Source organism: Haliaeetus albicilla, chromosome 9 (genome assembly GCF_947461875.1).
Source record: "Haliaeetus albicilla chromosome 9, bHalAlb1.1, whole genome shotgun sequence".
NCBI classification, from domain to species: Eukaryota; Metazoa; Chordata; class Aves; order Accipitriformes; family Accipitridae; genus Haliaeetus; species Haliaeetus albicilla.
The window spans coordinates 134,719-159,711 of record NC_091491.1 but is presented as its reverse complement, the minus strand read 5'-3'; the positions used below and the strand labels follow the sequence as shown (position 1 = coordinate 159,711).

Sequence of the window (24,993 nt, the reverse complement as noted above, 5' to 3'; positions counted from 1 at the left end):
GCCAGCCCAAGACAAATAATAATCGATGTTACTGAGTTCCTCACACACCTGCTATAGCTGATTCAAAAGTTGGGACATCTGACTAAGAGCATATGGAATCCAACATTTAACTATTGTTATTTCTTTTTTGCCTCCATCACAGTAGTAATAAAACAATTGACAGTAAAGAAACTTAGAAGACAAGTGTTGCAGATTTTCTGTGTAATTTTGGGAAAGTCACATAATTTTTCTGGTGTGACCCACTCCCCAGTGAAGTCACCTGCAGACTTCTTCTGGCTGATGTGTCACAGTTACTCTTCCTGCTTCTCCATCTTTAGACTACAAAAAACAGTACTTTCGTGCTTCACATAGAATAAATATGATACTGCTACCCTGTGTGAGCTACTGAAATTATTTTGTGATGAGGCCCTCTACATAGCTGGAAACATGCACTTCCTTAAAGTACAGTGACCTGTAGACTTCAGAAAAAGAAAAAAAAAGACATTTAATATAGGGTACAGTGTAATCTTCGATGGAAAGCATGTGTTTTATTACACAAACAAATTCTTTTCCATAGCAGTAATAAGATTGTGCTGTGGCATATCAGTATTTTTAGACTAAAATTTGGTTTTAAGCCAGTTTTAAAATCCATAGTGAACTATTCTTGCTTGAAGCATAAAAGCAGCCCAGCTGCAGTGACAGAAAATTATGAAAGGTGAGATTATGTAAAGAAGAATTATACCAGTTACAGAAATAATTGTGAAAACAATTCTCTCAATAGAAATTAAGTGTTACAGGTTTTTTTTTTCTTTGGCAAAGCTACAAAGAAGTCTCTTTGGTGTGTTTTACAAGCCGTATATATTAATCTTTCTTGTTAAAAAGTCTGCATGACCTCTGTATGCTCCACAGAATTTTCACCATCAACAATTACCAGCATTGTTAAAATGGAAGTGACTTCTCTGTGGTGTCTACAGTGCTTTGCTTTGATCCTTAGATAAAAATCTCAACTCTACCTCTGAATAAGTTCTGTACTTCTAAAATACATGCCATATAACCTGACCCCTACCCCGTGTGTATCTTTCCTTTCATATTTTGGTCTCTTCTATCCATTTATATTGCAAGTTCATTAGATCAGAGATTGCCTTTTTGGTTTTATACAGTATCTGGAACAAGTTACCTCCATTACCTTAATGCCAATAATAATGAGGATTAGAAATGGAATGGTAAATTGAAGGAGGTACTATATAATCCCCCACAAAACGTGCTGTTAATTTTATTAAGGTTACCTGTATCATATAATTTTCAGTTCTTTGTGAACTTAATTGTGTAGCATAGGAATTTGAAAATCAGAGAGTAAATCAGCATGCTGTTCAATTGTATACAACTTTAGAACAAGAATTGTCTTAGGACAGATGCTAACCTTAATGTATTTTGATATTTTATTTTTTTTAAATGTTTTATCCCAAGAAATGTACTCAATTAAGAGTGTGTTTTATGTGGAGATGCACTAAGGGAATTTTGAGGTTTTTCCCTACCTGCAGCTTGAAGCACTCGCTTTTCCTAACGTGCTTCACTTTGAAGAAATCATGCACAACATCCTGTTATCCAAAACTTGTAGTTTAGTGTTGTAGCCAAGCTGAATTAAGGCTAAAAGCAAGTTAAGGTTTGTGAGGAGAGGTTATGTCTTCTGTTAAACTAATTGGAATTGGGAACAACAGACTAGATGTTTGCTTGAGTTTGAGAATTGGAGAGAAAGGGTTACTGGAACCTGTGGAACTGTGGGGATTGTTACCAATGAGAAATGTAATACAGCTGTTACTCATCCTCAGACACAGGTAGGGGAGACAGAGAGAAAGAATTGTCTCCTGTGGGATAGGGAGGTGTTCAGTGGAAATTGGCTTGTGAGGTAGATTCTAGTGTGCCTTAAAATTACTCCAACTATTGCATTCCCAATTTTAGTACTCTCTGTATTTTAATTCCCAGGTCCATACTTTGAAGGTAGTTTGTATGTTTATATTAAATGTGAAGCAAGAGTGAATCTCTCTGCTTAATACCTCATGTAAAAGTTCCATTCCCATGTCCTGACAGGGGAGTACCAATCTGGTTTTAATCTGTTGAGATCCTCTTCCTTGTATGACTCTGAAGGACACGTTAAGTGGCTTGAAATCTTCGTGAGACCAGTTGTCCGGTGATCTGGACTTTTCAAGCTGGAATCTGGCTGCAAGCAGCTAGAAGAATTTGAGCCTGTTTGGCAGGACTCCCAGCTGGTCAAAATAGTCCCTGGGACAGATATTTTTGGCGTAGGGTATATGGCTGGAGATAAAAGGAAGTGGGAGAAGGCAGCTGCACGTTTTCAGCTGCAATAGAAACCAAGGTGTAAAAAAACAGGAACAAGGCTGTAAAGTAAGACAGCAACTCCTCTGCAGTACTGTGATGCTTTTTGTTTCTTTTAAAACACTTGCTACATCTCCCCAAAAAATCTTTTTTTTTTCCTCAGGTGTGTCTCATTGGTGACTGCATTGGAGGAATTTTGGGCTTTGATGCCATCTGCTATAATTCTAATACAGCTGACGAGAGTCGGAACAGTAGCAGGAGAGGAAGCATCAGCAGCATCCAGGTGAAGAGAAAAAATCCACACAGCTGAAACCCTATAGATTCATTCCCTGGAGGAAATCAGCTCCATATAAACCAGAGAAAATTTAAAGATTTGGTAAATTGCCATGATAGCACAGGATTTTGCTCATATATCAAAAAAATTGCTGTGTGAAAATTAAGCCTGCAGCTTCAGTGTTGTGATATACAGAAATCGCTAGTGAAGGCTTTACCTGTAAATCTGCAAAGTAGGGTTACCAAGTGCCCTTTATTGTATCCCTAACTAGATGCAAACAGGTCCTCTCTCAGTAATCTCTGGTAGGCTCCTGTTTTTGCCAAAATCTTTTATCTTTCTTTTTATAATCTTTTTATTTGTTCACATAGGGTCCAGAATGCCTTATGCTACTGCCTGGGGGTAGTCTAGCATTAAAATGTGTTCATGAATAAGTTTTAGTGACTGGTGAAAGAATGCTTCCTTCCTGATAAGGAATGCAAGTCACCTGAGGATCTGTGAATGTACCACTGAGCATAACAGGGTCTAAATAAGTGCTACATTTTGATTTCTCTGATACAGGAAAGATGTCATGATAGTACAAGCACAATTTTTTAAAGTAATGCTAGCATGTAAGCTTCATTATTGTGTTCAACACTTAAGAAATAAAACTGAAATTCAACTAATCTTATGTACTTCAGACTCAAGTGGATATGGAGAGGGGGTATGGTGTATTAGAACTGACACTGAGTGAAGTGCCCACACTCCATTCTTTGACGGTTTTGTGACCGTGGCCAGATTGTCTCATCCCATGACTCTTTAGTTACCTCTCTCCTCAAAAATGGGCCCAGTGATACCAACCTGCATGGTTCAGTTGAGAACTCTGTGTGATGGGAATACTCATGAGCAAAGAGACATCCTCTAAATGCCTCCAGGAAAGACAATTACTCACCATTAATAACATGGCTCTGGATTCTCAGCAGCCAGCCTTTGTTAGTACTAGCACTGAGGACAGTGCATTGCAAGCAAAGTAAATGGAGAAATGGTCCTCCTGGATCCCAGTCCTACAATGGGGTTGGTTGTGCAAGGGCTGCTGATGAACCTGAGAGTGGGGATCAGCCTTGAGGCAGTACAGGATCTTTTGACTTCCCTGCTCTTATAATTTCAACTTTCCTTTATTCGTGTCTTTTCTGATAACAGAGAGCTTCTTTTCCCATTCCTCTCTCCATCTTTTCCCTTTTCTCATTTTGTCTTTATCTCTACTACTCTGTGTGTTCAGAAAAACTAAGTATTCTTTTCCTTCCTTGTGTTGTCTTTCTGTCCATTGTTCTCAGCTTCCTCCTGTGAATCACATTCAGGAGGACTCTTTTTTTTTTTTTTTTTTTTTTTTACTGTTTTTTTGTTGTTGTTGTTCCCCCCTTTCTTGGTGTCTCCAGTAGAAATGGATCTCATTGGAAGAGTTTGAGATGCAGAAATATAAGAGAGTTTTTTACTTTACCATTTCACAAATGTCAGGGGTGTTTGTGAAATGAAACTAGTTGGAAATAAGGATGAGACAGAGGTACTTGCAACCATTGCATTTTATGTTCTGGTTATAAACAGTGAAAATAGAGTAAATTAGGTTTATATAGTTACCTTCTTACTCTGTTTATTTCAAAGTGGTCTATAATAATAAGCTAGATCGGTGATGCAGTGACCGTTACATTCTCTGAATAGTTCACAGTTTTAGGCACTAGAAACTTCCTTTTGGAGAGAGAGGGCCTGTTAATTTAATGAGGCAATGTATATAAGGAATAGAATGGTGCATTCTTCTACTGCCCCAGGTGAGTATTTGTTGGTTTGTGTGTTGTAGTCTGTTTTCTGTATTTTAGTTTCCAATATACACTAAAAATCATATCAGGATTATCCATAACAGGTAGTGACTTCTACAGTGTTGGTGGAAATGTGAATGATTACTGAGATCATAATGATTGTTGTGTGTACGTGCTTGTACAGGGCAGTATTTGAAAATTTACCTGCATGTTCAATAAAAGAGTCTGCAGTAGAGCAAATGTCACTCTGCTCAGACCAGACTAGTAACTCTTGCTCTTTAAAAATCAGTTATGTTTGTAAATGTCAAAATACTTCACAAAGAAAGCCAGTGTTGTTGTCATTGTGATCATATGAGTCCTTGGGTTATTAAAGGACAGAAGGATGAAGTGAACTTGGTCCATCATCAGAAGCGGAAAATCAAAGTCTTGTATTAGCAATCACTGTACTTGGTTGGGAACACTGTCTCTTAGAAGAGGAAGATGGTTCTTTTTTGTTGCAACAGCTAAAATACTCATAATTTAGAAGTAGACAACTCTTCATTAGGATGAATGGGGAAAGTGGAAGATTTGCTTCACATGGATCAAGGATAAATAAAAGCCACCTGTGGGTGACTAATTCAAATCCCAGCATTGATACCATTTTACTGCAGATGAGATTTTAATTGTGGCGTGTGGGGGAGTTGAAAGAGCTTGTAGCAATGGAAAATAAGCTTTTTAACTGTTTAAAATGCAGTGAATAGTCTCTATACTGATCACCTCAACCTTCTTCTAAAGTGTTGCCTGATGTCTTTTTTTTAAGTGGCTTAGTGTATTTTTCAGAACTATATCTCACTCCCTGATCTGGCTGATATAAATGCCAAATTGGCTCAGTCTGTTTTGCAGCATACAAGAAAGACTGTGTCATGAAGGTGAGCCTAAATGCTCAAACAAGTGAGATAAAAATCTGGTCAGGTTTTTTGAATAGGTTTGAATACGGGATTTTTTAACAAGACTTCCACCCCCACCCCCCCTTAAATGTATCAGACTACTATAAATTTGAACACTTTCTCTTCACTGTGACGCCACAGTGTGCAGACATTTTGACATACTCTTAGAATCTGATGTCATTTTCACCATTCAGATGCAGAGAAGGCCCAGATGGTTTAGTGAAGTTAATTTCTCAGTGATAGTTCTTCTCACCAAATAACCTTCTGTCTCTGTGAAATGATTGTCAGACTTCCCTATTGAATGGCTGTTCAGTAACGTGTAAAATGAATTTGATCCCAGTTCAGTCCCCAAGGGACTATCACATGAACAGACTGTTCATGGGATAAAAGCCAGCTCCAGAACTGGCACTAGCTCTAGTCCTGGGTTCCCTGTTCTCAGGAATAAGACTAATTATTCACTTGTCACAGAAGCCAGGAGGTCCTCTTAGCTGTTGAAGACTATAGGTGGAACAGTGTGGGAAGGTTCATCTTACAGATCATATACTGCTTCTGTCTTGGTTTCATTTTCCTGCAACTCATCTGCATAATTCTGGAGGACAGATTAGGTTCTTCAACATCTCTTCTTCACATGAAATCTCACCCCACGTGCACAGGGCTGCTAATGTGCTCCAGTACTGAGTGAGGTTATGGGAAGTGCCTGTCCTGTGAACTTGTTCTTTCTGTAGCTTCAGAGAAATAGATTCAGTTATCATGTTTTCCATAGTCTGTCTGTGTGACTTTGGCCAAGTCTCTTGATCTGTCGTGTCTCAGTCCTCACCTGTAAGCCTTGCACTATTTCTCACATCCTCTGTTTTGTCTAGTTGGATTTTACACTCCTTGCAAGTTGCTTAAAAGTACTGGACATGATAAAGTCTATTTTCACTTGGGGCATTTGCTGATAGGAATTGTGGAGAGTGTTCCAATGACACTTCAACAGTGCAGTACAGTGGCATAATGCTATGTCCAAGAAGACAGGTGCAGGGAGCAGTGGTGGAGAAAATGTAAATGAGTGTGGGGAGAGAGTTGTATGCAACAAGGAAAAGAACAACTTTGAATCCTGCTGTCTTGTACAATGCCTAGCCAATTTCCCAGTGATCTTCCCTAGGGTCGTCTCACAGAGATCTAGTCCCTTGTCCTTCTAAAACTACTTTTGTCTTTCCTCATTGAACTGTGTGTGCCATGTATGCTGTGGAAGACCTGAGTTTTACCCATAGAAAATCAAATTTAAAATGTGTTGATTTTGACCAAAGAAAATGAAGGCTTTCTTCTGCAGTGCTACAGTAGCATGCCATGTCCTGTTAACTCGCTTTAGGTGATGATTATTATTGCAGAGTTTAACAACAAAAAAAAAAAAAGCAGCTACCATTCTACTGTGTCTCTGACAGAAATGTTGTGCCCAGTAAATCAACAGGCTCAACTGAAATGCTGGGTATGCTAGGTTAACCTTAATGATAGCAGTGCAGAAGAGGGAGCTTGATACTTTTCCCACACAGTTGTTCTGAGACTGTCAAACTCTTGCAAAATTTGACCTATCTGAGATTGTCTTATGATACAAGAGAAGAACACACCCTCTGCAAGGAGAACCTGTTACTGAAGCTTAGAGGACAAAGGTGAATTGTTGCCAGCTTTCAGGGATAAAGATATTAGCTTCCAGTTTTTAAATACTGTAGAGAAACATGCGTGTGACTAAAAGAGAAGTGTTTGGTGTTATGTTACTGTCAACTCTATGCCTTTCCAAGAGCCAGCCTTCTTCCTGAGACCACCAGGAAATCAAGAGACCTAAACAAAAATATTTAATCATGTTGAGTTCCTTTTATCTGCTTTCTTGCTCTGGCACCTTCAAAAGTTCCCATTTTTCTCCATCTATTGACAGCAATTCCTTTTTAAAAAGTAATGGGAGCTGAGATGCTGACATATCTGCCATGTGATTTTAACAAAGAGAGCCTTAAAATGTCACCAGGGTTTTGATGAAACTCTGAGCCTTGACAGCACTGATATGGTTTTCAGAAGTCACTCATGTTATGATGTTTAAGAGCTTGACCTACAGCCCATTTAAATCAATGGATTTATCACTGCATTTCGTGGGCTTTGGTTCAGTCTCTAAAAATTTCCTTTCAGCTATGTGTATGTGGATTCACCTCCATTTTGTGTGCCACCATCAATATTACACCCTAATAAATTTATTCATAGTAAAAGCACCAAATTGGAATTTTAGGCAAAGGTGGCAATATACTTGTAGCATGCAAGTTACAATTTAAAATCATAAATATATCGCATTTTCATGCCACTGTTGCTTGGGAACAAGCTAGAGATCGGAACTCATCATAAAGGCTAAGAGGTAAATAATTACCTTTGCTGAATCAGTTTGGGATAATGATGAGACACAAGCAGATAAAGAAATGTTGTTCACTTACATTCTTGAGAATTCACCTATAAAAGGTTACTCTGTAAGAAACTCTGTCAGGAACAATTTGGTTATAGGAATTTTGGCTTTGAAAGGTCCCTGGTGTTCTGAAGAATAGATACAGAGTTGCTAAAAAGTACTGATGTTATAACAGAGCTTCAATGTAAGGTTGTAAACTGTAGGGCAAACCCAGCTACATAGAGTCAGTGTCAGGCTGAAAAAAAAGTTACTGGTTACATAAAAAATTACAAGAAGGGCCTGGAGCTGGTTCTGGCTTGAACTCAGTGGAAACGCATATTTTAGGTGGAGACTTTATTTTGGTTTTACATCACTTCAGAACACTAAACAGTGCGGGCAGTCAGCTGCCAACACACGGCAGGAGCCCTCATGCTACCTGGCCCTGTGAAATAGTTCTCTGCACTCATTAACACTAACAACTACCAGAAGTGAGGCCTAGTTTTAACATTGTAGATACATTAGTATTATGCCAAGCAAGGTCCTAAATCTTGCACAACTTTAATATGAAAGTTGGCATGATGTGAATTTTGCTATGTTAGTATGAAATGCAGAAAGAGATTCCTATGTGCTTGTTGAGTTTTTTCATTTTACGATCACAGGAATAATAGCCTGTGAACATGCTGGTCCTAAACTAATCTTCTGCACGCTATTAAGATGCTAGTGCTAGTTGTATCGTATCATCCTATGAATTCTAGTACTGCATTGTAAGAGTCAGTAGAATGTGGATGAAAACCAATAATTACACAGAAGGGGTTTAACTGTATCTGTTCTCCCAGTGTGCCTTGTTGATGTTTGTATCTTTGAAGTTTTGTAAAAGTAGATGTCAGGCATTTTCGCACTGTCTTATTTTGTTGATCCGAATAGAAGGAGATTTACAAAGAACTGGATTACACAGTTATTATAAAGAACCAGATCTTGCATGCCTCATGCACCCAGATCTTGTGCATGAATGGGCAGATTCAGTCCGATGGCATTTGTTTTGAAAAGCAGCATTTGTGTTGGCTGCTGAAATGGATGCAGGAATAAAAGTCTGGGGGTAATAGGGATATGTCAGGGAGGATGCTGGTGCAAGCTGCAGAAGTGCTGGAGGAAATGAAAAATAAATAAATCTATTTCCTATTTCAAGGGGTACCTTAAAGATATGGTACCACTGGTCTCCTCTTGCATCCCGCAGAAGTTCACATTCTTAAAAAATAAGGTCCTGCATCCATGGAACATGATGAGCAAGACCATTAATGTTGTAATGGGCATTTTGTGCACTCAGGTAAGACCCCTTCTGATTACCTTATGATATTTATAGTCCTCTAAGAATGATGAAGTCATGAGGGATAAAGCTTTTGTGTTACTCCTCCTCCCCTCCACCTAAAATTCCTGATTCTCCTTCCAGCTTTTAGGCTATACATCATAGAGGGAAATTTAGTCTTCATCTCTTTCCTTATCTTCTACTGCAGAAAGAAAGTCTAACCCCTTCCACCCTTTCTTGGATAAAGTGAGGTCAATTGTGTAAATGCAGCCTTTTCATATAAGCTCTGTCATATTTTGGTCACTGTCTAAATCTTCCTTTTACTCTGTTCATTCTCTGAAGGATAATCCCCTCTTAGCAGAGGACTCCAGTCTGGGTGGCAGCAAACGCCTGAGCAAAAGCAATATTGACATCTCGGGAATCATGGAGGATGAGAAGCCAAGGCAGCCGCTGCCTAGGAAACAGAGTGACTCATCCACCTATGACTGTGATACTATAACCCAACATCATGCTTTCCTGTCTAGGTAACTAGTGTTTGATGACTGAGTAAAAGACATAGGCTTGCCATTGAACGGAGCCTCTCAGTACCAGAGCAACAGAATCATTTTTATTGTTTGTGGTGTGTTTCTGGAGATTTGCTTAAAGTCCCTGTATACCTCTCAAAGAAAACTATAGAAATAGTGGGTCTAGTATGAACTTACTCACATGTGGAGAGTTTTTTATTTAATCTTTATTCAGCTGTGAGAGTTTTGAATATGCAAAACTGAATGCAAGTAGTTCCATTTCTTCAGTGCAGCCCACACAAATCAAGATGGATGAATGCATTATAATTCTAAATTTCTGTTACATTTTTCTTTCTAGAGATCTCTCTGACTTCACTTACAGAGTTTCTATTATTCTGTTAAGAGTGAGATAACTGCTTTAGTTGCTCCCATTGGTCTATGAGCTATTCAGGTCAACTTTAAAACAACAACAACAAAAAAACCTGCATAAACATTTGGCTTAAATGAAGAGGAGGTTGCGGGAGGAGAGTTGACTTAATTAGCTTTCCTGGATCCTAAGAAACCTTTAAAACACAGATTTGGTGGGAACATAAGCATTCCCTTTGTCTCGTTGTTTCTTCCTGTTCTAAGCTATTTGGTTTTTTACTTACCTGAGTTCTTTGTGCTTTTTTTTCCTCTATCAATCATCTTATTTCCTTTATTTCATTGGGAATGATGCAGAGGGAGAAGTTTTATTGTGTGTTGAAGTTTCAGTTCTGCTACAGTTGAGTATAGTGCAGACATACTACTGTGCTTTACTTCAAGTCTGGCAGTTTTGTTAGTAGCAGTTTAAGGTAATTTTATTTTCTTGCTTTGACTGAATGTACTTTGCTTTTGTTGACTATTCCACTTTTCTTTTCAAACCGTTGGGTTTTCTGGATATCAATATGTTGTAAAGCGTCTTCCCTCTGAGACAGAATGCCTGTTTTTCGCTTGTCTGTGATTGAAAACGTGAAGATGTTTTTGGTCAGTCACTTTTAGGTTCTTGTATAGAAGGAGTACCGTATTATGTTTAAAGCACAGTGTTGGCTTATATAAAGCACTTCAGACTTGGGGGATAATAGGGTAATTAAAAGACAAAGATAACCGTGTTCTTCCAAGACTTTTTTCATTTCCTGTTTATCTATGATTTTAAACTGAAAGCTTTACATGCAGCTGTACTTAAGCAAGCCAATAGAAAAGTGTTATCTTCCATTCACGTTTTGGACTCCTCAAACTGTAGGCTGTTGCTAAGCTATTGAGGAATAGTTGGACAAATACAGCCTAAAGATGGCAGAAAAAATTCCTTGGTAAGGTAAAAAGCGGGGCGGGGGGCAGGGACCACAAATCAAATGAAACCATGTCATCCTCTGACCCACCCTGTACATAGAGAGATTCCAAGCATTTGGTTTCCTGTCTGTGAGACTTGCATAAGATCATGAAGACTTTTTTTCCTCATGAGCTCATTTACTGCAATTTAGAGGTGGTGTGTCAGTGTGAGTAATAAGGTTACAAAGATCGCTCTTTCACACAGACATGTCCTTGTCCTACACACTGTGGTTGTGTGTCAGCTTGTGCTTTTTGTCCAAGTGCTTTTGGCATAGAGAGGTAACTCCTAACTGCTGTGCTGCTGATGGGTTTAATTCTTGGCTTTCTTCATTTCTACCCGAAAGGGGCCCTAAGCTTGGTCCCCGGAGTTTTGGTTAATAACATCAGCTTATAAATTGAGAATGTCACTAAGTTCTCAGATTGAAAGAGAGGCCTGGTGTCTTGGCCTGATTCAGGACCAGTCTTCAGGATTTCTGGATTCTGATCCGTGCTTGGCCACTGATGCAGAGTATAGTGTACAGATAACTCATGAGGCCTTCAGTTACAGCTCTGGTTGAAGTCAGCATGGTCAGCATCTCTCAGTCACGCTCTGCACGCTCTGGAAGCATGTTATGCTCTGTCTCATGACTGGACAGCAGGTGTATATGCTACTTTTCTGCTTCTGAATGGAGTTATATTTCATCTCCAGCAGAGCTGAATGAGGGGTGAGTCTGTCAGTGAGCAATAGGTGATCCGTATTTACCTCATGCATGTATGGCATACAAAGTAAATGAAAGTGTTTAAATCACTTAAAAGATTAAAAGCTGTCTATAAGCATCACTAATTTTAACCTGTAATGAATAGTTGAAAACTAGTGAAATGCTAGTTCATAGCTCAGGGAATGGATTAGAACAATGCTTTTTATGTACCCATGTAACATACTTCATGACTGCAGTCTTTTACTGCCATTGTCCTTATACAACTTGAGTTGGTTAGAATTTGTAGCAGAAGTTTCAGAATAAGCTTACATACATCTGTACTGCTAAAAGATAGGGGAGGTAAAGTTCAGTCCTTGCGTAACTTACCAATACGTATTCTGCAGAATAACTGTAGAAAACTCTTGCATGCTGAAGGTAGTAAACTTACTGAATAATTGCACAAGAAATCATAAGTGGCTGCTATACTGCAATATCTATCTACAGTTTAAGGCATATTGCTTGGATCTAGATACAGCCGCTAGAGCTTTCTAAGCAGTCTGTTTTGGGAATGGATTTTTTCTCTGGATGCCCTCTTCGTTATTGTTGAATCAGTGTATTTTCTTTGCTCAGCATCCACTCAAGTGTGTTGAAAGATGGTGCAGACTTTCCTCCTGTGAATTCCAGTCTCTCAGAAGTAAACCTGGGCCGATTTGAATTCGAGGTGTCTGATTTCTTCCTCTTTGGATCGCCGCTTGGTTTGGTGCTGGCCATGAGGAGTACTGTTCTGCCTGGCCTGGATGGTAAGCTCTTTCTGGAGTTAGAATGCAGGCTGCTTAATGACCTTTGTAAACAAAGAGACTCATAGAAAAGGAGGTAAATAAAGGAGCCTGCTTAAAGACTGGGGAGCTAGGTAAGTGTCTTCCTCTAAAAGATGGGAGTGTTAGTGTAGGTAGATACTGAGGTGATGAGGATTGTTCCGGGGGTGTCACTGCTCACCAATTTACAGTAGTGTGTCTTTTGCTCTGCTGTTAATCTTATATTCCATGTCATACAACATGAAGCTTACACCTCACCAAGGATCAGTCCTTGAAAAAGATACCAAAAATAACATCTGTGCTTGGTTCAGCATTGCATCTTGTTCAAGTCTGGCTTCATGGGTAAATTTGGCCCCCAGCTGTGTTGGTTTTGAGCCATTTTTTCCTCTGGTAACAGAGCCTACTGGTCGGACACATACAGGATTTTTTTGTTTTATTTCTAAATACATGTGGATTTTTTCAAATTTTCAGTTTAAGTAAAAGCTTAATTTACTTATCAAAATTCAGTGTGCGTTTTACCTTTTTGCATCGAATGAGGTTTGGTTAGCACAGCATCTTCATAGGAGATTATATATAAGTTCGTTTATCGGGTAAGGGAGAAAAATCAGTTGCAATAGTGAGAAGAGACAACAATTCAGGATTCCCAATTTTTTTCTTCTCAGTTTATAGACTTTTGAGTAATGTCATTTGACTGAACTTTCAAAGTCACATTTGATTGCAGGAATGTAATATAAACTGAAAATTATTTTACCTGCCATAATTAAAAAAATGACCAAACACATGTCTTTCAGAGCCTTTAGAAATCTGGTAGGATTTTTTTAGCAGCTTCCGTTGACTTACAAGAGAGCGTAATTAAACTCCCATTTTGCATTTCATTCTTTGTATTTGCAGTACTAATTTTTCTTCAAATAAAAAACAAAAACAAAGCTCAGCTAAAAAGAATGGGAATTCATATATATTTTCCCACAAACTAAGGCTTTTTGCTGGTGTGAAATAGCTGTCAGGGAAATGAACAAAAATTACATAGGTGATGGCTGGCTTTGAAAACTGCACTGCAATTTATTTTTCTGTCTTAGGGATTTCTTTACAACATTAGCAATGCTTCCCTTGGAAGATGGTGGGGGTTTTGCTGGGGGGTTTGGGGCAGGGAGTTAAGGGGGGTTTTTTTGTAGGACTTCATGTGGAAAAATCTATCAGTATTAATTTACACGCATGGAATCAAATTCTTTGAGCTAGAATTTGTATTTTTGCAAGATGTCGTGGTTTCCATTTAATGCATCAGAGTGGACACATTTACTCTGGAATCACATATGAAATAGAGCATGCATCTGTTTTGTTAGATACCTTTTTAGAGTGAGGACAAATGCTGATTAGCAGATGACAGTTACTGCACAGTAAATAGAAAATACTGGCAGTGTTTGGTACAAGAGTACCTCAGTGGCAGACATTGACACATCTTTTCCTTTAGCCGGCGGTGGCTGTTAGCAGATGACTGTGTGTGGTAAGCCCTCCCATCAGTCAGTCCTGATGAGCACAGTTAAAATTCATGGTTCACTTTAAGGGAATGTACACATGTATTGAAAATGTGTGAAAATTTATTGGAATTGTGGCTTTTTGCAAGAGGGATTGCTCTGAAGTGTTGTACTTTTTCTGTGTAATTCTCTGTGCAATCTGAAAGTCTTCCCTTGAATGCTGTGCTGCATATGAAAAGATTTGTGTGTTCAGAATTATGACAATTACATTTAAAATTCATTGTTGGCCATATAAACATGCCCTTTAGAACTAACGTTGGATTCAGAGAGGTGAGAGCTGCCTTCCTGGAACCTTATATTGTGAAGTAGGATCACAGGGACAGGGGAAGCTCTGCAAGTTGATCATAACCTTTCCCTGTCTGAAATCCAGGCAAAGCATGAACAAGGTAAAAATGAGGCTACTGGGATTTGTCTCAGGTGGTAATTTTAAAAACAAAGTGACTTACCATATTTTGACTATGTTTTGTATGAGGCCATAATGCTGTTTTGAACTTGAAACTCATCTGTGTTACTGGGGAAGGCTGCAAGGCAAGAGAAGAAAAAAAGAGACAGCTTTGTCCTGACTGGTAAGAAGGAAATTTCTGAAGGTTACCACAACTCTGATTGCTGTGTGTGCTTCCCATTTATTCATGAGAATGTATCAGTAAATAGAAAACATAATGTCTTTAAGTTCTGATAGCTTCCTTTAGCAAGATGTCTGAGACATGGCTTATGGACAGTGAAACTGATAAGATTGGGGCAAGATATAATGTGTCTATTCCACAGTTTCCACTTGTTACAGGAATCTAAAGCAAGCTCTTCTGCACAGCAAGTGTTCCTGTTACCTGTTTGGAAGGAATTAATAGACCATACAATTACATTTTTACCTTTAGATACTGGAAAGCAAAGAGCAAATGCAACTTCTGAGTCCTTCTATAATATTTTGGTGGCAGCTCTGTTCACAGGTCAAAGGTCCCTTCTCATATTTAAATTTATAGTGGGTGAATGACATAACTATAAAGAATTGGGATCAGGTAGAGATGAATGGCAAATTTTAACGCTTAAATACTTTACTGGACTGGGGCTGTATGTTTCTAAACTCTCTAGCTAATAGTCCTTCTTTCCCTAATCGCAGCTCTGGTACCCTCCAGACACTTTGACAGGAAAATTTCACATTAATTACTGGTACTTTAAACTATTTTCTTCAAATTAGCTCTCACTTCCATCCTCCCTCTGGTGTCCTGCAGGGAGCATGCTTTGAGAGCAGCTCAACTGACCAGCATTTCAAACACATTCCAAGGTGAGCAGAGTCTACCTGAAGCATAAGTAGTCTTTAGAGGTGCATATGATAAGAGAATCCCATTTTAAAGTGATAATTATGGTGCAGTTGAGAGGAAAGCAGACAAGTTGAAACCTATCATGCAGATAGTTGGAAGTTAGGTGAGAAGAGTTGGGTGCCCTTTTTACTGAAATGAAAGGTAGAAAGCTACCTGGAAATGTGAGAAATAAAATTCAGGATATTTTCATGTATTTGTTTTGTTAGAGTCAGTTTTTGAAATAAAATGGAAGAAAATTATATCCAGAGGTTTGCCTGTTCTGTCTGCAGAACAGCTGCATTTTGTCATGTTTTACCTTCTGAATATTTATTCATCTTTACACTAATAAGAGTGTGGCTAAAACCAAATCTTTATTCCAATTTTTCATTTCCTTGCCAAATGCCTTTTAATTCTCTTCTGTTGAGTATTCTGTTGGTCCCGTAGTGCTTCCTTAACAGTTCTGGTTACCCTCTAACACTCTTTTCTGTCGTCCTCCCACTGTCTAGTCTCAGTTCTTATTTTCTAAAGTACTGATCATTTGTGTGTCTCTGCCAGAGTCTTCCACTCTCTGTGTGCTGATTATCCTTGGATGAGGCTTCCTACCCTATGAAAACGTCAGTGTTTTTTAGAGTTCCAAATAGACCATGAGCATCTATCTACATCCACAAAGTGGCACTGTTCTACCTTAGGATGGTTGTAATAGTAGGGTGTTTTGCACTTGCTCTCAATAGGAACTGATACTGCTAAATGCAACAGTAGTCGGAAGTAATCTTTGGAATATGTTATATTCCTTTGCCAGGTTGGAAGAGGGGTATGAAAACAGCTGATAACTCGGAGGACATGCTTTCTTGTTGCCACTAAATACCATAATTTGCCCTATGCTAACAACTTTCATAAACCTGCTGTTTGCATTCCTGGCTTGCTTTGTCTCTGTCTGCCTTCTGTGCATATACAGAAGGCAAACATATACAGAAGAAGTTCCTGCACAGGAAGTATTAGAAGGTGCAGTTAGGCAACTGATTTAATTACATTAAACACTTCCCTTATGTTTAGCTCTGACAGTTAATATTAAGCATAATGAGAAAGAAAGAATAAACCAATATACTACCCACTAGGGAAGGAAGCTCTAGTTTAGTAGGATAATACCCAGTTTATTGCTCTACTTCATAAGCACTAGATCCCTAAATACAAACATCAAAGTTATAGGCTTGCCAAAATATGTTTTTAATTATAACGCAGTGCAGTGCTTTACCTCACAGAATGTATTTCACAGTACTTGGGCTCTGCAAGAGAATTATACTTTCCTTGCAAAGAATTAATTTCTGCTGTGCTTAAATGCTCTCACACAGGTAATCTGTTTCCATTTTTTCTGGCAAATACTAAGAAAAAAATACAGCTTGAAGAAAGCCATCAAAAGTAGTCTTGGATCTTGGCAGTCTTGCTGGTGTTTCCCTTCTGCTTCTCTTGTGATGCAGTTAACTGGAATACATTGGAGAATTTACTCAGATTTCATAGCATAATAAACTGGTGCGTGTGTTTTGTACCCTACTTGGAGACTATGTTAAGAAAAAAGGGTACTTGATAGTGGTTCCCGGAGAACTGTGGAAAGCTACTTCACAGAAGAATCTCACAGGCCATAGTTTTTGCATATGGCTGGCTTAATGGTATGAAAGGGACAAAGGTGGCATGAAGCTCCTATTTATTTGATCGTGGGAAAGGGAAAAGATTCTGTGGTGTCCTCAACAAGCAGTCTTACTCTCTCCTACTTTCTTTTCATCTGCTACCAGGAGTGCTGATTGATGCACAGAGCCATCCTTTCTAGAAAAATCAACACACAGCAGACATCAAAAGTAGGTTTTGGTTATCCTGCAGCTGGAAACCTGGTAATTGCCACTGATAACAATCTTAAAATGTTTTACAAAGAGAGCGTGGGGGGAAAAAACAACATACAAAGCTTCACTTAATGCCTCCAAAGACACCCACATTGTTCACTTTGTGTGACAGAAATCCTGCAGAATTAAAGAGATGTTGCACCATCCTCAGAGTGAGTCAGTGAATACAAAATACAATGCACACTGTATGTCCAAAGAAGAAAAAAGTTCATGGTTTTGCAGAACTGGATCGTATATAGGTATACTCTTATTGGAAGATTTGTCCCAGAGCATTTCTTGAGAGGCTATGAGTATGGATATCTTCATGACATGAAGATAAGTCTCCTAGACAGTTTAGCACAAAGCACATGCAGTAAAGTGGTCCCCATGGCTGTGATTCATCATCATACTCAAAGTATCTTGAGAAGGTTTTTGCTATGATCAATAAAAGGTTAATTGTCTTACTAGTTTGAGAAGAAACATTGTGTGCCTGTGCTGTAGCCTTCATAGAACAAACACTCATATAGAACAGGACAAAACAAAGTATTGCTCTGACCTCTTCATGGCAATGCTGCTATTACAACTCAGTATCAATCTTTTAAGCTTAGAACTTGGTAACATCGACATAGTCTATATCAAGATTTGTCCCTGTATACCTTTAATAGCAGCAAGCACCAGAACATGAATATTTAGAGTCCTTCCAGCAACATGGAAAGCACTTGAGAAAACCTGTAAGAATGTAGTGTTTTCTGTTGTAGCTCTTACTGACTCTCTGTGACTGCAGCAGAGGAAGATGTACAGCATCAAGTTTGCTCATTGTAGTTTTGCTTATGTACAGATACCTTGTCTGTTGCACTTGAAAATGAGAAAGAACCTAAGTAGTGTGGGTTTGATTTTCTTTTTTTTTTTTTTTAATTCCACGATGGGTGCTCTGGTGAGAGATGTCACTTAAGATAGACTGCATGGGATCTAATATTCCATGACACCTTATATTAAAACTCTAACATCTTTCTTCATGGTTTCCAGTTAAGCATGCGTTTGGCTTCTGCATGGGAACAACGCTGCACCAAACGTCTTCTAAGAAAAACATCATATATGTTACCAGGTTTTCATTATCACCACAAGGAAATAGTAATTCTATCATTACAACATTTAGGGTTTATTGTGTAGCACAGCAAGTTTGAAAACATGTCTTGCTTGCATGGAGTTCATGGGGAGCAGACATAATATTCCCAAACATATTTTGTAAATACTTCAGTCATTCTTTTACTCTTGTAGTTAATAAACTGACTGTTGTAATGTGAAATGCAGTACTGTACAAACTGTACTAAGTTTAATAAGCCTATAATGAATTGATTTGCTCACGCAAGCAAGATTCAGTGTGACTGAAGTGTGGTGTGGTGAGAAGTGACTACACAGACTGTTTTACAGACCTTAGCAGTCTCATGTGATCACCCATCTGAGTATAAATTATGCTTTGGTGCTGTGTGTTTAGTCCAAAGAATGCCTTATTAGCTGAGTAAGTGATTTTCAGATTTGCATTTACAGTTGCAGCCCAAAACCCTCAGGAACTGCACACCTTCAGCAAGAATCATAAACGTTGCTTTGCTGTTATAGTATGACCAGCCTCATTTCTATACATTAGCTTCCATAAGGTGACTTCAGAAACTGCTGTCACCTAGATTTAAGTCCTCTTGACGTAACAGGCCTAGCAAACCCTTTTGCTGGTAAATATTTGAAGTGCTGAGCATCATAGCTGTAATGCTCAATATTATATTTAATTATATTTACAAGATTTTAAAACTTCTTTTTCCTTCCTTACTTCTGTCAATTTCTCTGGCTGGTGTTCATGTCTGCTACATGCCTGCATCTCAGATTGTGATGTCTCTATAAACTCCTTTGCAGCAAAGTGATCTTTACATATGAAATAGCAAACAATTTAGTTAAATTTCTTGTGGCCAGATGTATGCTAGTCTGGAGTTTGCAGATGACCATATTAACCTTGTCTCTGTATAGACTCCTTGAAAATTGTAAATACTGACCTCTCTTTCTCTGTCTGATTCTCATCCAAGTATGCCAGGTCCGCCCAGCCTGCAGCCAAGTATACAGTTTCTTTCACTCTGCTGACCCCTCTGCCTGCAGACTTGAACCATTGCTGGAGAAAAGGTTCCATCTCCTGCCTCCATTCAGTGTCCCACGGTACCAGAGATACCCACTAGGAGATGGAAGATCTCACCAGTTAGGTACAGTGCCTGTTTTCATAGCTCTCCTTACCTGTTGTTCTCTTAAGCATTCTCTCCTTACACAGGTCAAGAGGATTTGAAATACCAGTGTGCTAACATGCTAAAGACAAGTCATCTGGCACAGAATGGCACAGACATATTTAGCAAGTGTGGAACCAAAGAAGATTACCAAGAAAAAATTATTCTTATATACGAGCTTTGTGATGCTAGTTGTGTTAAAAGAGGGGTTGGAAGGTGATACCACCAGCTTTAGGTGAAGTGTCACTTGCAAACTTCCGTGTCTTTGGCTATCATTTTAAACAATTTATTTTTACAGTTAGTTGACCTTTGCCTAGATCTTCAGATATTGTTTCCTTTGGCCACTTGTGGTTGGTTTATTGTGGATATCTACTAGGGCAAATCAGAGCACTGGGCTAATTGTCTTTTGATTGCTCTTTTCCTAGGTAGGCTACTAAACAATAGTTATATTGGGTAATAAATGTTTCGGTCCAGGAAAAAAACAGAAATAGACCGATTTGTGGGGAGGAAAGAGGAAGACATGGATGAGCGAGGTGCTAATAGAAGGAATTGTGCTCTTTTGACTTTATAGAAAATGAGATAAAATCATATAGGTGCAAAGTACCTTGTCATGTTACGCAAAAAAGGAATTGATCAGTGTGTATCTGTCTGTACATGCATGCACATTGGATTTATTCTTTTTGCTACAGGTTGAGACATGAATTCAAGCCTCAGCAGGATGTTTCAAAAGGCTTTTCAGGATTCAGAGTTTAAGGTTGGAGGCTAATATAGTAAAATGGCAGTGTTTTCTATTTGTTGGAGCTAGGAGAATTGTATCATTGGGAAACCATTCTGTGCAGTAGGATACACACAACTGCTTTGTTTTATCTGCTCAAATATGGTGTACATTGGATGCAAATGTGTTTGATTAAATCAATGTTTGAAAAGCAACAGTTGATCTTGAATTGCAGAAGGGTGATTTCTAGGTGTTGGCTTCACTGAAACATGTGAAGATCTGGCTATTCCTCAGGAATTGACTTAAGTAATAGCTAAGGTGAGGGACAGTCCAAACCAGGGAATATGTGCTCTCTCTTCACCCCCGTGTCTAAGTTTTCTTTCAATGCAAATATATACCCTGCTTTGCATTCTGACTTGGAGTTATTATGAAGCCTGACTGTGCACTTGGAAATCTGGCTGGTTAGTTAGGCACTAATTCTGTCACTGAGACATATCTAAGGCTGCCTTGAAAAGTTGAACCTGCCTTTAAATAACTCTCCTAGGAAGAATAGTTCCCTTAGGCTGCTTTTCAAGTGGAAAACCTTGCGTTGGTACATTTTACCAGCTTTGTTGTGTTAAAGTAAACCCTTCAGATACAGTGATTCTTGAAGCAGAGGTTTTATAAGTGATTTGGGAACAACTGGTGTTCTTTTTGAGTTCATCTAAGGCGCTGGTTCAGAAGATTCCCCTACAGAGCATCTAAATCTGGAAACCCTGTCTGTTGGAAGTATTATAAAATAAAGATTCCTGAGTGCTAATGATCAGCAAATGTTCCAAGGTATGGTTTTGTATTTAAGCCTCTGTGCAGAGTTAAATCATTGCCATGCTTTACAGCTATGCTGCGTTATTTTTCGATGAATGTGAAATCCTCCCATTTAAATGCAAGTGCTTTGAGATCCTTTTGGAATTTAAGGTTCTTCATTCACAGAGGATTAATTCTAGTGACTGTATAATTTTTTTGCTTTCTCTGATACCTGGGCTTGTGAAAGTATTTCTTAAAATGAGAGCCTTCGTGGTGTCAGCTGGAATGGTAGTTTACTAATAAATTATGATGAGACCTAGTTACACCAAACTAATTACTATGCACTGCCCAAAGCCTTCAGCTTTTTCTGATAATCTTTCACGTCATTAAACAATCTCACTCCCCGTTCCTTTTCTCAAAAGAACTGATGATTAAAATAAGAATGATTCTGTTGTCTTCCTGAAATTCCTGATAGGTGCCTCTGTGGAAGAAAAATCTGATCTGGAACCTGCATGAAAAAAAATTTACTACTAGAAGGAAACTTCACTATATGATTCATAGGAACGGTTCAGTGATAACAGATAAACTGGCGGGGGGGGAGCAGGATTTCTATAGCTGTCTTTCAGTTCTTGCCAATCAAATGAAGCTCTTGGAGCCAGCTGCTCTGTGCATAGGGTTTATCTTGAAGCTTTTAGTTTATCAAATTTACTTTTTCCATTGAGATTCAGGAAACGTCTAAGACTTAAATGTCAGGACTTAAATTGCAGAGCACACGTTTATCTAGATGATTGCCTTTTGCATCCAGCAGGCATCAATACTTATCACTAAGTCTGCCCCCAGGGTCATACAGGTTGTTATAATGTGGTGGTGTTTGTGTGTGTGATGGATCAATCTATTAAGTTGTTAATGATGATGAAAGCTGACTCTTACCAGGCTTGATTTTGATAATCACAGAGACTTGACTAGCCCAGAGAATTACTCCTCTTTCTGTCAATTAGTTGGTCAGTTGCAACTGTGTCTTCTGTTGATACAATTCCTAATGTGGATGTGATAACATTATTAGGCTATTGATAAAATAGCTTAATAATATAAAATTATTTGAGGCATGATTTAAATTCAGTTTTCTGCTTGTATAGGGGAGTCAACACATTATATGCAAAGAGACAGAAAAATGAGCAAAGATTAGGTTTAATATCTGAGATATCTTCGACCTATGCACTGGATAGATAGAATAGAATAGAAATACTCACATAAGGCATCCCACTTTTTCAGAAGTCACCTCATAAGGGGATATTTATCTCATGTTGCTGTGATATACAGACAAGTGAAAGTAAAAGAAACTGTGTTGAAAGCACTGCCAGACGTACAGAGCAGGTGGAAAAAACATTTATCTTCCTAACTCTTTTATCTATGGTGATTGCTGACAGAAGACATAGCAGTAGATAATGGTTCAGACAAAAATATGATTTATTAATTGGTGGGCTTTTTTTTACTATAAGGGCAAGGTACAAAGTTCAGGTTCTGTTAAAGGCCAGAGAAAGTCATGCTGTCTTGACCTTTCATTAAACAGCAGCTTTCTCAGCTGCTGTGTAGTTGACATTTCATAATCAAAGTGCTTTTGTAGCTATTATAAGTGAGACTTAGCTCTATGACAGGTCTCTGATCTACCACCAGTCATGTCTTTTGACACTTACTAACGTGTGGGATTTAATTCCTTTTTTTGCTTTGCTCCTTATGACATGATGCATTATATCTACTTGGGGGTTAAAAATATGGTTGTTATGTATTAATTCAAAACACCTGATTTCAACCTATCCTACTTTTTAGACATTTGACATAGCAGAACATAGATAATCATAATCCTGTTTACTGTTTGAGCTTCTACCTTACATTTTACTTTTTGCAATTATTTCAATTGTGCTGCAATTTTTCTCTTGCGAAGTTTTATTTCTAAGGAATGTGCAGGAATGCCAGTCCAGACTATGGCTGATCTGACTGGTCTGCTTCATTATGGATAGATAGAAATTAAGGTCTAAAAGCACAGTACTTCTCCAATTGTGTATGCATATAATAAAGTATTGCTAATTTTGTTTGGAGATGGTTACTGTGTGGCCTTGAGAAAGTTGCTTTGCCTCTTTGTATTGGCTGTAACTCATAGTTATCCAAGATGAGACTCTGTAAAACGGTCTGCCTTTATTTTATTTCTTATCAAGCATGATAGTACATTTAGATTAGTAGGATTAATAAGAACCTTTAGTGACCCTCAGAGCCATGAGGAAGGTTGTTTTGGGTGGGAAGTATCCGTTTCAGTTATTTAAATGGAAGAATTATGCACGTAGACTGTCCTAGTCAGAAGTTGAGCACAGGGCTTTTAGAAAAAAATAGTGTTACATGTATCTCTAACCAGTACTCTCTGTCCTCTTTTACAATTCAACAAAGACGTGACTGACAGCGATGAAGGCAGGCTGCCCTACCTTTTTAACATGAAGATAATTCAGGAAACAGGAGAAAAAAAAATGCCGAAAAAGCCTTCCATGTTATAGATTTGATCTCTTCAGAGGGAGAGGGGTTACTGAGCTTAGAATAACAGTATTACAAAATAAACAACAGGTTTCAAGGCACCAGATGCCTTACCAAGCTGGTCTTAAGCTGGTCAATAATATGGAAAAGGCTAACAGATATGTTGGCTAACAACATATTTTCCATTCTGTGCAAGGTTACTATTTTTACTTCTCTCTCCATCTCCATTTTAGTGGGAATGAAAAACCAAAACTCTTGCAAAATTATAATGGGGGAGGAAGGATTAGATTAGGGTCAATTTCTGACTGTTTCAGCAAGCAACAAGAATTCAGAAGCAGAAAATTTATTTTAAAAGCACAACCGTTTTTATTTCAGTGAATCTTTTGGAAGGGGAAGCAGAAAGTATACATCACAACACTGCCGATCATGAGCACTTCATGGAGATACAGCTCTCATTTATGGGATACATTGCACCTTCTTCTGTGGAATTTCCTGTTGGTTGATGTTTGGATGAGGGTTCTGGATCAGATAGGCCCCTAATGGGGTGCAGTTTGGCAGCTTCCCTGTTCCTTACTGCTTATGTCCGTGGATTCTGCTACTCTCTTCAGTGAACTGATTTGCTGTGATGCTTTAGGCCATATGATTTGGGTTTTTTTGTCAGAAGGACCAGGTGCCTTGCTGTTCAGTATTTAGTATGACATAGAACCAGACCTTTTACTTCTTTGTGCTGCTTCTTTCACTACAAAGAGCATATAATACTTCCTCACCTTGTGAGGTAAGTAACAGGAAAGCAGCATTGTGTTTTGTTTTCAGTTGTCTGTGTTGCAGTCTATGTAGTTTGCTTGAGACATGGGAAGTAATAAAATTATCCTTCCATTCTTTTCACGTCCATCAAGCTTTCCTGTAGCCGCACATAACTTTCCTTAATGTATGGCATCAGCAAGATTCCTTTGAAAGAACAGTACATTACAGTTTCTTTAATGAAAACTCAAAGCACATGTTCCCATGGAAACTACAATTGAACATATCCTGTCCAAACTACATACCTGTCACAAAGTGTTAGAGTTTAATTGTTTCTCTGATTCAGTTGCAGGGCAGCTCCTAGTGTTGTCTCATGCAGTTGATATATTCAGGCTTACGTCAAAACAAGCCAGAATCTTTCTAGCCATGTCTGCTTTTTGGAAGGGAGGACATTGTAGGGAGCTGTGCTGCTATTCCTTTTCATTAAAGGGTGACGTGTTTTACCAGTTCTGATAATCTATAGACACTTATGCTTCCAGTGTATTTTTTTAAGGAATGGTATCCTTGAAAGCAGCAACTTGTTGTTGTCTTCTGTGTGCACCATTGAGGTATTCATTGCATTCAGAGTTGGTAAGACTTGAAAAGTTCAAGAGAAACTTATTCCAGGCCTCCGCTACATAAAGAAATGTATGACATATTCCCCAATCAAAGACCATGTGAAAGATGAGCACAGCATGATTACAGTTATTTTTCTGAATGGGATTGAAATACGCTGAGAAGTAGAGCAATACATCATCAAGGGACGTCTGCTTTCTTTTGTATTATGTGCATTGAACTGGGTCTCCTTTTGTTCACTGTTTTAACCTCTCGAAGAGGTTTGTTCTCTGAAAAACAACACTGAAGAGTCAGCTGCTTTTGATATGCGCTTT

General features: G+C 38.5%; 1 protein-coding gene across 4 annotated transcripts in view; it reads left to right on the top strand.

The window, feature by feature from the left end:
* PITPNM3 (PITPNM family member 3) overlaps window positions 1-24,993 on the top strand; it is a 136,152-nt gene that overhangs the window by 92,490 nt on the left and 18,669 nt on the right. For 2 of the 4 annotated variants that reach the window (XM_069790768.1, XM_069790767.1), the window contains 4 exons: window positions 2,477-2,596; window positions 9,347-9,528; window positions 12,162-12,331; window positions 19,117-19,287. In XM_069790768.1, the coding sequence (XP_069646869.1) occupies window positions 2,477-2,596; window positions 9,347-9,528; window positions 12,162-12,331; window positions 19,117-19,287 (643 nt within the window). Of the gene's footprint in view, window positions 1-2,476; window positions 2,597-8,887; window positions 9,026-9,346; window positions 9,529-12,161; window positions 12,332-19,116; window positions 19,288-24,993 lie in introns of all 4 variants that reach the window. The other 2 variants (XM_069790766.1, XM_069790769.1) reach the window with 2 other exon arrangements.